Here is a 12,920-nt window from a genome sequence, read left to right as displayed (position 1 = left end):
TGATCTGGAATTATGCCCAAGGAGTTACTAAAATATCTATGTAATTGGACCTTGGGCCAGTAACATTAATACTTGGTCTATTTCTCAAGGGGTTTTTGAGCTTCCAAAGGAAAAACCCGGGGACTCCAACAGAATGGTGGCTTAATAAATGAATTATGTGGGATATTCGAGGCAAAATTAAATTTTTTTTCCCTTTTTAGTTGAAGCATGACCTTCTTACCTTGAGGGCATTCACCGGCTGAGTGTGAAGAACTTCCAAGTTTCATGTGGAGAAGCTTGGGAATACAACTATCACCCAGAGGCGTGCAGAGCTACACAAATATGGTCTCAAAAAATAATGTAAGAAAAGAAGAGGTAGCTAGCTACTAATGCTAGGAATAATCCTTTCTACCTTGTAGTTGATGCTTTTCTTTCTGAGAACAAAAAGTTACTGTAATCAAGCTTCCATTACTGGTGCAGTGATAAGTCCCACTGATTAGAAATTAAGAGACTTAGTCCCTTTCTCTGTCACCAATTAGCTTTTTCAGTTTCCCTCTCTGATGAGAGCAGATGATCCCTAAGGTCATTAAAAAAACAACAACAAATGTTTCATTATTGCTGTTTCTTTATTAAGTCAATCTCCCCCCCCCCCCCAAGATTCTTCTTCTCTTCTAGAAGAACCTTCTCCAGGAGCAAAGTACAGCAAAGTAAAATAAAATTTGTAATGATAAAGGCTTTATTTCAAACTTTCTTTTATCATCTCTTTGCCAAAAAGAGGTAAGCATATTTATTTTCCAATTTATTTTCTGAAATCAATTGTTCAGAGCTCTGAAGTCTTTCAGTGTTTTCCTTACATTATATGGTCATTATGTAAAAAACTGTCCTGATTCTACCTACTTTACTCTCTTCAGTTCATAAAATCTTCCTAAAATTCTTTAAATTCTTCACATTCACAGTTTCTTGCAGTACAACCATATTCCATTATATTCCCACATCACAATTTGTTCAACCATTCCCCAAACAACAGGCAGCTATTCTGTTTCTTGTTTTTCCCTTCCACAAAAAATGTTGCCAAGAATATTACTGCATATCTTGGATATTTTCCTTTGTCTTTGTCTTCCCTTGGGATACATGCCCAGCACTGGTATTGCTTATTTAGAAGCATGTACAACTGTGTGACTTTCTTGTATAATTCCATATCATTTCCCAGAATAATCAGAACAATTCACAAGCCTACCAACAGTACTTTAGAGTAGAGGCCCCAACCAGATTAAAATATAATTGGGAAATAGTTAACCAAATAAATAAGAATACAGTAGAACACAGACGATATTAATAGTATTTTTCTAAATCAACAAGCTTTATATATCTTTTTATATAGGGCCCTTATATTTCTAAGGTCTTAAAAAACTTTATATTACAAGAACTTAGGAATCTCTTTTGTGCCACATAAATTATTGGATACCTATGTTCTGATTGTGCACTGAGCAGATCAGGGGTGTCCAAAGGGAATGCTTTTTGGTTAAGAAGCCTCCAGCCAAGATCCGCTAAGCCAAGGGTGCCAGCCATAGTTACACAGAGAGACTATACTATATCAATGTGTGCTTTGAGAAGAATTTCAGGCTTAATTCTGGGCGTACATGGGCAGGCCAGCCCCGAGAGCATAGGGATGATTTAGATTGATGACGTGAGTCTTGTGCATTTGGGGCTGGGAGGACTAAGAATTAGGTGAGCCAGATTTTAGTCTTTGCCATTTGGGGGTAAATTCCTTTCCCTTTCTGGACTTCATTCTCCTCACCTATAATCTGGGATAACTCCTTTGCTTGCCTTACAGACCTGTGGTAAGGATTAAAAGAATAAAACAGACATGCAAACATCTCAATTGAACTTGAAGAAGAGCTATGCAGATGCAAGGAGTCATTATTCTGGGGAGGAAAGGTCTGTCTGGTGATAGGGGCACACAGATCACCCAACCAGATGTTCCCTCACAGGACCCAGCTGGTCAGGAATAGGGAATAGTGCAGATTCCTGCCTAGATGTCCGAGGGGAACAAAAACTCTAAAAGGAACTCAAGCCTATCCACCATGCTAGCTTGTGGTGGACAAATTTCCCCCAATCTAGGGTAAGCTTATTTTCTATTTCTATCTAGGTATCCTCTTTTGTTTCCCTCTATGGTTAATACAATTTTATTCTTTTTCCATGTGAGGGCTGCCGGCTGGATTTCATCCATAATCCGACAGGCTAAACAGAAGGCATGTGGATTTCAGGGAGATTGGGTTGTTAAAATTTGTGAAGCAAAAGATGTACTGCTGATACAATAGGATGGTTTCCTGTGGAGTCTCCCAGCCTGGGATTTCCAAGGCAGGAGCTGCCACTGGCAAACAAGGAGCAGGTGACATGTTAATGACTGACTGTGCTAGACTACAGAATTTAGGCCTAGAAAGTACCTCTCCCCACTAACCCATCTCATGTAGGTGATTACACTTTTTAAAATGTAATTGAGTGAAAATGAGATTATCATTCTATAGCTTATTTTCATGTTTAACAACCCTTATTAGAAAATTTGTCCTAATGCCTAACTTCTCTCCGTTAAGCTGTTGTTTTAAGCTTAGTTTCTCTCATTTTGAGCTTTATGACAGCTGAGAATAGCTGAGCACCCTAAGGGAGGATGGGGCATTGACATGGTCTCTTGAAGGGGAAGGACAGATGCATCTATAGACACAATGCTCATATCGAGTAGGTCTTGAAGTCATCAATGCATTCCTTCCTCCCTTCTCCCTCCTGTCTCTTCCTTCTTCCTCTCTCCCTTACTTCTTTCTTTCATCCTTCCTTCCTTCCTCTCTCTCTTACATTTAGATTTCTGTGCATTATAATGATCAAGAAATTTGGGACTGGAGAAGAGGTGAGGAAAGATGCAACTCTTTTTTGCCGAGGTGGAGGACAATAGATATAGAGTATTGTACTACTTATTAGATTTTGATAAAAATATTAGTTGGCTCTGTTGAACTCTTTCCCCTCTGCCTCCTGGTTAGGAATTATTCCAAGAAATGGTTCCCTACTTAGGGAATAGGGAGAGTTACATATGGAAACGAAGGAGATAAGAAGTAATGACTGGACCTGTGATTTCACTGTGTATAGCACTTTGAGATCAGGAAATTCCTGATACCAATGAAGGCTTATACATTTTCTGAAATGTATAATCTTTAGGTGCAAAGGTGTCAGGCATGGCCCCTAGCAGCCCATAAAACTTCTGAACTAGATTAAAATACAAATATTGTAAAACTACAATAAAATGTAGATAATATTAACATGCAGCTTTCTAAGTCAATTTGAGGCCCTCTGGGATCCTTTCAAACACTGAGTAGTTCTGGTTTCCATTTGAATTTGATAACACTATTAGAGCACTGAAATATTGTTAGGCAGGTAAGTGGTGTGGTGATGGACTTAGACTTGGAGTCAGGAAAACCTGAGTTCAAATTCAGTCTTAGATCCTTATTAGCTGTGACCCTGGGTAAATAATTTAAATCCTCTGTGACTTAATTTCCTCATCTGTAAAATGAGATCATAATCACAATACCTAACATAGCAACTATAAGGATGAAATGAGATATTTGTAAGGTATTTTGCAAAGCTAGCTTAAAGCACTATATAACTGCTGTCATTACCTTTGCTATCACCATCACCATCACCATCGATTATAATTGTCACTGAGGGCACTAACGGAAGCTAAGTGGTACAATGGATAGAGTGCTGGCCCTGGAGCCAGGGGGAACTGAATTAAAATCCATTCTCAGGAACTTATTAACTGTGTGACTGGGCCTATTACCTAACTGTTGCCTCAGTTTCCTCATCTGTCAAAAGAGCTGTAGAAGAAAATGGCAAACCACTCCAGTATCTTTGCCAAGAAAACCTCCAAATGGGGCTCACAGAGAGTTGAAGACAACCAAAATGACTCAACAACAAGAGGGACACAGAGTCAGTATGTGGCAGAGGCAGGACATGTCCCTCAAAAAAAAGTCTTTCTGTCTCCTATTTCTCCTCAACTCTAAACCATCCTGCAGACTCCTGCTAGTCTGGTCTTCCTGGGGGTACAGGTATTATTACCACATCACATCTTTAATCAAAAACCTTCAATGATTTCCCCACTGCTTATGGAATTGGGACCAGACCCCTTGGTTTAACACTGAGATCTCTTTACAGTCTGGTCCAAATGAGCTTTCCAGTTTTGTCACATGTTACTCTGTCAAACATCTTACCTTCCAATCCAATCCATCCAACATTGATTAGGCACCTACTAGTTAGAAGGGTTTGTCTAGGCACAGAAGAGACAAGATGTCAGGTGCTAAGCTAAGGAATTACATTTTATCCTAGAGGCAAGAGAGAGATATTGAAGGTTCTTGAGCAGAGGGGGGAATGTGGTAATCACTTTGCCAGAACATCTTTTTTCATATTATTACCTATAATTTGATTACCCTCTTCTGTCACAGGCCTCTGTTGCCATTCTATCCCTCGTAAGTGTCAAATATATTTAAGTGATCTCATAGCACTCCATACTATTTTAGTGAATTAGCTTCATTTTTCTGGTTGTTGTTTTACTCTATGTCTCACACATAAGCTCTCTGAGTTTATCTTTATCTGACTATGTTATCTCCTGATTCGATCTGATTCTCCAGAATCAAATATAAATCTTTTTTGGTGTCCAAAGCCCTTTATAAACTGGTCCCCTCCTTCCTTTCTAGCCTTCTAATCCTTATTCACTCCATTCTATAGCCCCTATGACACTGGCTTCTTTGTGGTACTTTACACAAGACCCTCCATTGCCTAATTCTGGGTATTTTCACTGGCTGTCCCCAAAACATGAGGGATCCTCTCCCTTCTCATTTTCATAACCTGGATTTTCTGTATTTCTTCAAGTTCCAGATAAAATCCCATTTTCCAAAACCCTTTTTCAATCTCTCTTCATGCCAGTGCCCTCCCTTTGTTGATTATCTTGAATTTATCCTGTCTATAGCTTGTTTGTACACAGCTGTTTCAGGTTGTCTTCTCCATGAGACTCTTGAACTCTTGGAGGTCACAGTTCAGTTTTTGCCTTTCTTTGCAGCTTAGTGCCTGGCACAAAGAAGATGCTTAATAAATGCTTGTTCTTTGAGTCATGAAACGTTGCCTTATGTAGGTGCTTAATATATGTTTCTTAAAGGGTGAGTAAAGATAAGATCAGTGTCTCAGTTGAAAGGTTCAGAATCCTCTAGGAGTGATTCAGAGGATGCAAAGAGGAGTAGATATGATAATATTATCAAATATACAGAGTCACTGTGATGGTTATCTATTTTTGAGTTGTAAATGCTTTAGGCAAGTAATATTAACAACTGAGGGAAAGTGGGAGAGTTCATTTATTATAGCTTTCTGAAAGAGCACTCAACTTGAATTTAGTGGTTATGGTTTCCAGGCTCAGCCTTGCCACTTTCTAGCTGTGACCTCAGGTAAGCTATTTTTTACCTTTCGCTAAGGTTCAATTTCCTCACTATAAAGTAGGACTAAAAATACTTTCATTACCAACCTAATAGAGTTATTAAAAATGAGATAGTGAATGAAAAGTCCTTTACAAATCTTAAACATGACATAAACATTAGTATTCTATATAATCAGGTATTTCAATAAGATTCCCTCCCTATTTTCCCTTCCTTTCTTTCTAAATTTATCTAGTTACTTAATGTAAATACTGCAGTTTTTGGCCTGTACACAAATCAACCACAGCCTACTTTCTGCAGTTTTTATTTTTCCATTCTTTGTTACTCGCTTGAGGCTGCTTTTATAGTTGGAACTAGTGTGGGAAAATGTAGTGCTTCTCCTCACCTTGATTTCTGTTAATGCTAGTTTCAGTCAAAGAGCTTCAAACTAATGCTGTTCTTTTATCCATCTCTATCTGACTCCAACCCAATCCCAAGAATTAAAAAAAAAAAATCAGTAATTCTTCTTCATATCATCAATCTCTAAAGGAGATGTTTGCTAAAAAAAAGTAGAAATCTAGTAGATAGATTTTCACATGGGTCACAACGTGATTATATTTTTAAAGAAAATAGTATTATGATAATAGTATAATGGGAAGGATCAATGTGGAGTTAAAGATACTAATGTTTGCTTTCCATACTCAGTATAGACAACACTTGTGTTCACTTGTGTGAACACTTAGCTGTACTCTTCTCAGAGAGCTGGTTTTCTATACCTAAATTAGGACATTTTTGGTTCTTATAAAACCAAATTCCACATCCTAGTTGATTTGGAGTTTAATACACTGAATTTTTTTTTAAATGTGATAATGGGATTAATTATTAATTGGACTGATTAAATGTGAAAATTAATATTCAGGTGTTTAAGGCCCCAAGAGTTCCTTGAAGGGAACAAACTAACAATGTTCTTTTTTTTTTTTTTTAAAGCTAGAATTTAGCAGATTAAAAGGTGGTGTTTGTAATCAGTCTTCAGTAGAGAGAAACATGTAATTTGGCTCATTAAGAATTGTTAAGGGGAAAGATTAGGGAAAGAACCCATCTCTGACATTGCCTTTACTGATCATTTTCTTTTTCCTGATAAGATTATAAGTTCTTTGAAAGTAGAAATTATATATTTTTTGTTCTTTGTAGCCACAATGTCCAGGTAGCCTTCTATCTTAGCAGGTGCTTAATGAATGTTTTAAAAATTGAACCCGACTCCATAATTAAAATACTCTGTAGGCCTGCTCTTCCAGTGCTAGAGCTTCTGCTTTCTTTAAGGTATTCAATTTTTTTATAGATAGATTTTAGAGGGCCTGTGAACTTGAATGAGAAAAAAGTTACATATTTTCACTGACTTTTAATTAAAATTTAGCATTTCCTTTAATAATGAATGCAGGTAATAGCCCACAGTATGGTTAAACTTCATCAGAAGGCTGAAGGACCCAGTCCATGACACAAGGGGAGTTAAAAGTTCCCACTGGAAATTCTGTACTGAAAATCCCATGAACCTTTATACTAGTATGTGTATGAAATGACAGAACTTGACAATTGGGAGTTTTTGGAGTTGGCTCCCTCATTCCCTTCTCAATATGAAATTTCATGGGTTCCAGAGGGTTGTTAATCTGGGGATGATGAGTTTAAGAAGAAAACCAAAACAGGGTGTCCCAAAAGTCTTGGGTCATTTTAAGCTTCTTTAGTTGTTTTCAGTTGTGTCTGACTCTATATCCCCATTTGAGGTTTTCTTGGCAAAGATGCAGTGATTTTCCAGTTGTTCCTCCAGTTCATTTTACAGATGAGGAAACTGAGGCAAAAAGTTATATGATTTGCCCAATGGCTAGTAAGTGACAGAGGCCATATTTGAATTCAGGTCTTCCTGACTCTAAAACCACATGTTCTATCCACTGTGTTTCTTAGATGCTCTTAAAATGGCATTAAGACTTTTGGAATACCCTGTATTTAGATAATTTTCTCAATATAATTGGGTTTCCTTTGTTATCATATGTATTTTATTTCATGTTTTTAAGAGCATGATTTTGAGAAGGGGATCAAAGGCCCCCGCAGACTGTCAAGGAGGTCCACTGATACCCTAACGCTTAAAACTTTCAATGCAATCCACTGTCTGCATTTTATAGAGGAGAAAACTCAAGTTCTTAAGGGAAGATTGTATTCCCAGAGCTACATAATGGGTTGGTGATGGAGCTGGGACTGGAACCCAAGTCTGAGTCTTTGAGTGTAATGATTTTTCCTCTTCAGTCTTATATTTGAGGGAGATGGCAATAAGTTCTTTCTGTGTGTAAATTGATTTTGGAAATCTGTCCTAAAGGAGATTCTCAAAGTAGAATGGTAAACTGGTTACAAAAAAAATAAAATAAAAAATGGAAAGCCAGAATAGACAAGAAGTCAAGAAGTTTGAGGAAACATACAAAGAGGTATATCTATTATGTCTTATTTCCTGGGACAATGACCTATCCACATTGTACTACAAACAATCAGATCTTCAATAATATTATTATTAGCCAGATATACATGATATGTGAATCCTGGGAAGATGGCAGGGAATGAAAGACTTCCAGGTGCAACTTTTGCCTGCCATACTCCCCCACCCTTTCCCCCTATATCATAGCAATTGTGAAAAGATTGGAAATATGTGATATAGGATCACTAGACGAACCTGGGTCTCTTTAGCCAGAGAAGAGAAGACCTACGAGGGGACCTGATAATTGCTTTGTAGTACTCTGGAGGTATAGAAAATAGATTACTAGGTCTTCTCCTCTTCTGGAAAAAGGAACCCCTTTGAACTCTTTCCCCTTCTCCCCAAATAAAAAGGTGAACTTCAAAGGCAAGAACCCAAAATCATAGCAGTAGTGACTGGTTTAGGTGGAGTGGTACTGGGATGGCCAGGTCAGGAATCATTGGAGAAAATGGGAATTGGCAGGTTAGTGAATTAATATCCAACTATTTTTTTCTTTAAGAAATATCTTGTGCAGAGTTCTCTCACTTATTTTGTTGGTGGCTTTTTAATGAATTTGGAGACTTTTTACTTGTATTTTTTTGGGGGGGAGGGAGATCTATGTTTTTTTTTATAACATGACTTTTATGGGAATGTTTTTCATAATTTCACACATGTGCCTTTCTCAATGGGGGGTGAGGTGGGGAAGAAGGGAGAGATATAATATGGAATTCAGAGTTTTAAAGACAAATGTAAAAATTATTTACATGTAACTGGATAAAATAAAAACATTAAACAAAGAAAAAAAAGAATTAGTATTCCTGGGAACAAAGACTAGAGAATCGTAAAAGCTGGGAGGAATAAAAAAGGACCTGGAGAGAAAACAATACTTTTTGGAGAGTGGCATTAATTATTAACATTACTGAGATAGAATAATGGATGATAAGGGACACTTAGGCACCTGAATATTTATCTGAGTAGGGAAGGAAAATGAGAGACACAAAGACAAATATATGAGCGTGTGCACGTACACATACATAGGGAAAGAAAGAGAGAGGAATGAAGGGAAGGAGGGAGGGAGGGGGAGAGGGAGGAGAAAGAGAGAGAGAAAGAGAGAGAGAGAGAATGAGAGAATAGGGGTATAAAACTGTACAAGTAAACTTAAGGAGTTTGGGGGTTTGGGCAGGATGATGGGAAGGAGAAGGGGAGGAAGGGGAGGAGACTGGTATTAGATTTGTAGAAACAAATGGCAGAGCCTAAATGCTGACATATAAGAAGAGGTAAATTGATATTACAAATCTATAGTCACATAAATAGCTGCTGGAAGTAAATACAAAAAAATTTATAACCCTAAATGTGAGCAGAAATTACATGTCAGCACAACTGAGAATTCAAAGGAAATTGATGAGGATCAACAAAAAACCAAAAGACCCAAATTAAGAAAACAAGAAAGAGATCTTAACTTAATCTCAGAAAGAAAACAAAAACCTACAACTTGCCAAACCACAAATGAATGGCCAAAAGGGGAAAATAATCCCAGGTCAGGTAAATTTACAAGTGAATTCTATTAAACATTTTAAAAGTAACTAATGCATATGCCACAAAAATTATTCTCAAAAGAGAAAGAAAGCACATTGCCAAATACCTTTCATTGGACAATTATAATTCTTATGTCCAAACAGGAGAGAAACAAAGCAAAGAAAGAGAAGTATAAACCGATCTTATCAGTGCATATTGATGCAAAAAAATCCTCCCAAGACTACCTAAGAAATATACCCAGAAAATAATTCACTATGACCAAGTTGGATTTAAATAGGTTTGTTAAGAACAGTGAAACAGTAGGGAAATAATGACAATTTAATCATACAAACAACAACAATAACATAAACCACCTGCTTATTTCAATAGGTATAGAATATCTTTGACAAAAAAATCAGCAGTTATTTATGTAAAAAATCCTAAAAAGTACAGGCACATAAAGGCTCTTCTTTCACGTGATTAAAAACATGTATCCAAGCCCTAAAATTGGATTTGGCAAGATCATGTAGCATATCAAAAGCAAAAATCAATAAAACCAAGTACTAGAATTTTTAGAATTATATAATTAAAAAACAAGTGTTGGAACTGTAATGGAGAAAGACTAGATTCTTTACTAATATGTAGTATTATTTGATATAGTTATAGAACTGCCATTATAGTAATAAGGCAAAGAGAATAAAATAAAAAAAAATTGAACAAGGAGGGTACAGACTTATGTCTATTTCCAGTCAACATAGTGGTATAACTAGAAAAGCCCAGAAAGCCAGGGAAGAAACTGAAATGATTACTAGCAAGAGAGCAGAATTCAAAAGTAAACTAGCATTTTTATATATTACAAAAATCAGGAAGCAATCATAAGAGCATTCGACTCAAATAATTTTGAGATGTACAAAATATTTGAGTTAACTTACTATCACCCACATCCAAGATTTATATAAATACAACTATAAAACACTCTTGATAAAAATATGAGATTTAAATAATTACAGAGATCTTCAGTGTTCATGCTTGGGCCATGTCAATATAATAAAAATGGTAGTGTGCTGCCCAAACTCATTTACAGGTTTGGTGCTATATCAATTAAATTACCAGGGCTATACTTTTTAAAATCTAAATACAAATAAAAAATTAACTTATAAGAACAGACAGTTTATAATCTCAAGAAGAATAAAAAATTATGAATGAAATGGGTATAACATTACCAAATGGTCTTTTTATATTACGAAGTAGTGATTATTAAACTGACTTAGTACCAGTTAAAAAACAGAAAAGTAGATTAGTGGAACAGACTAAATAAACAAGAAATAAAGGCAATAAAAATTAGTAGTCCAGTATTTGACTGGACATAAATTACTGGAAGGAAGACATCCCTTTTGACAATAACTGCTGGGAAAACTGGAAAGCAACTTAGCAGAAATTAGGATTAAACCAACATTTTATATACCCCAATACATTAAAACTGAGTATACAACTTAAATATAAATAATCACAACATTAAAAAATAAAAGAGAGAATGAGAACAGGTACCTTTTGCCCCTATAGGTAGGGGAAGAATTCTTAATTAAAAAGGGATAAAAGAGATTATAAAAATAGAGCAGATAACTTCAATTATGTAAAACATTCAACATACTATTAAAGTCATGGAAAAATGGAGAGAAAGACTAAATATAACCCCTAGTCTCTACTTTAATTAGCTTCATCCATAAAATTAGGGAGTTGGATTAGAAAATCACTAAGGTCTTTTCCAGCTATAAGATTCTGATTTTCTTTAAAATACAATAACCAATCAAATAATGCCAAGGCCATACTACAAAATATAGAGGATTTTGTGTGCATACGTAAAACCCACCCCCTTCTAAAAATTATTAATCACTCATTTATCGACCTCCCTGCACCATCTAACATTTCTGTCTGATGGAACTTTGGGTCTCTATTAGGAGTGTGCCTAATCATCCAAATCCTTACAGGCCTATTCCTAGCTACAAAATGTAGAGGATTTTGTGTGTGTGTGTGTGTGTGTGTGTGTGTGTGTGTGTGTGTGTGCTGAGGCAATTGGGGTTAAGTGATTTGCCCAGGATCACACAACTAGGAAGTGTTAAGTATCTGAGACCAGATTTGAACTCAGATCCTCTTGACTTTAGAACTGATGCTCTATCCACTGTACCACCTAGCTGCCCCTAGAGGATTTTTTATTATATTCTGAAGAGTTTTTCCCCAAAATATCAAAAACTCTACTGGGAATAAAATTAAAACACAGTAATCTAAATGTAATGCTATGACCCACCAAAAGATAAAAAGAAAAATAATCATTTAATAAAAGACTGGGAGAAAAGGCAAGTACATTTTCTTCTTTTAGAAAAACAAAGGTGAACAATAAAAATTTCTTCATGATCCAAGAACACAAGATCAAATCTAAGACTTGCTAGTGGGAATAGTACATTATTGATGAAGGTAATGCTAAAATTCCTTGGAGTATCTTTAAAAAGTCTTCTCCCTATACCTATCATGACTCGGCTAAGTGATTAGAAAACTGAATGCCAGAAAAGTATGATTAAGTTATACTTACTTCAGTGACAGAGAATAGTCGTGCTTGCTTGTTTGGCTATTTCTTACAAGGTAGCTACACTCTTTACACAACCGGAGGAGATTTTCTGCATCTGTTCTGCTGATTGCTCCATGATACCATCTGAAAAAAAGACAAAAAGGTATATTTAATTAAGCAGATAACAGAAACACATTTGGAAAAATAAACAAATTTATTTTCAAAATTGGATAATCTCACAAAGATGGACATTAAAAGATTCTCTTTTGTTCTGGGGTGACAGCTGTGATGCCATTACTTGGGGCTCATTACACAGAGCATTAATCAGTTGGAATGGGATTATAGCAAACTGTTAATGTGTTGTTGCCAAACAAATTTGGTATTAATTGGATATCTGGGAATAGCACTATCATTCATTTTTGTGGGATCAATAACACAAAAAGTGTTATAGATAATGTAGGAGGGAAAATGATGTCAGTTACAGCGGAGCTGGGGAAATATGTTTCCATTGGAACAGAGGAGTATGATAAAAGCAGGTTGGATTTGGAGTCAGAGGGCATGGATTTGAATCCCAGTCATGATGATTACTACCAGTGGAAAATAAAGCACTCCATATATCTCTGGATCTCAGTTTCCTCCTCCATAAAGCAGAGGTTTGAACTGGAGGACCTACAAAGTCTCTTCCATCTCTAAATCCTAGAACAACCACAAAAAAATTCAAAGGAAGGTGACATCCATTTTTTCTTTTAAAGAGAAAATATAAAATGTGTCAGTCATTTACTTTTAGAATGTCTGTTTTCCTCTAACATTTTATTTTTTAATGATAGACAATTATTCATTTTCCTTGGCCAATCTCTCCCTTTGAAAAATAAATATATTCACAATTAAGAATAAAGAAACAAAAAATGAATTTTAAACAATA

General features: G+C 36.0%; 1 protein-coding gene across 1 annotated transcript in view; it reads right to left on the bottom strand.

Annotated features, from left to right (window-relative positions):
* SHB (SH2 domain containing adaptor protein B) overlaps window positions 1-12,920 on the bottom strand; it is a 332,850-nt gene that overhangs the window by 66,843 nt on the left and 253,087 nt on the right. Inside the window, exon 5 of the mRNA XM_003761370.4 lies at window positions 12,023-12,142. Within this exon, the coding sequence (XP_003761418.4) occupies window positions 12,023-12,142 (120 nt within the window). The remainder of the gene's footprint in view (window positions 1-12,022; window positions 12,143-12,920) is intronic.

The sequence above is a fragment of the Sarcophilus harrisii genome, chromosome 1, assembly GCF_902635505.1.
Source record: "Sarcophilus harrisii chromosome 1, mSarHar1.11, whole genome shotgun sequence".
Lineage (NCBI taxonomy): Eukaryota > Metazoa > Chordata > Mammalia > Dasyuromorphia > Dasyuridae > Sarcophilus > Sarcophilus harrisii.
This window is presented reverse-complemented; position numbering and strand designations above follow the sequence as displayed.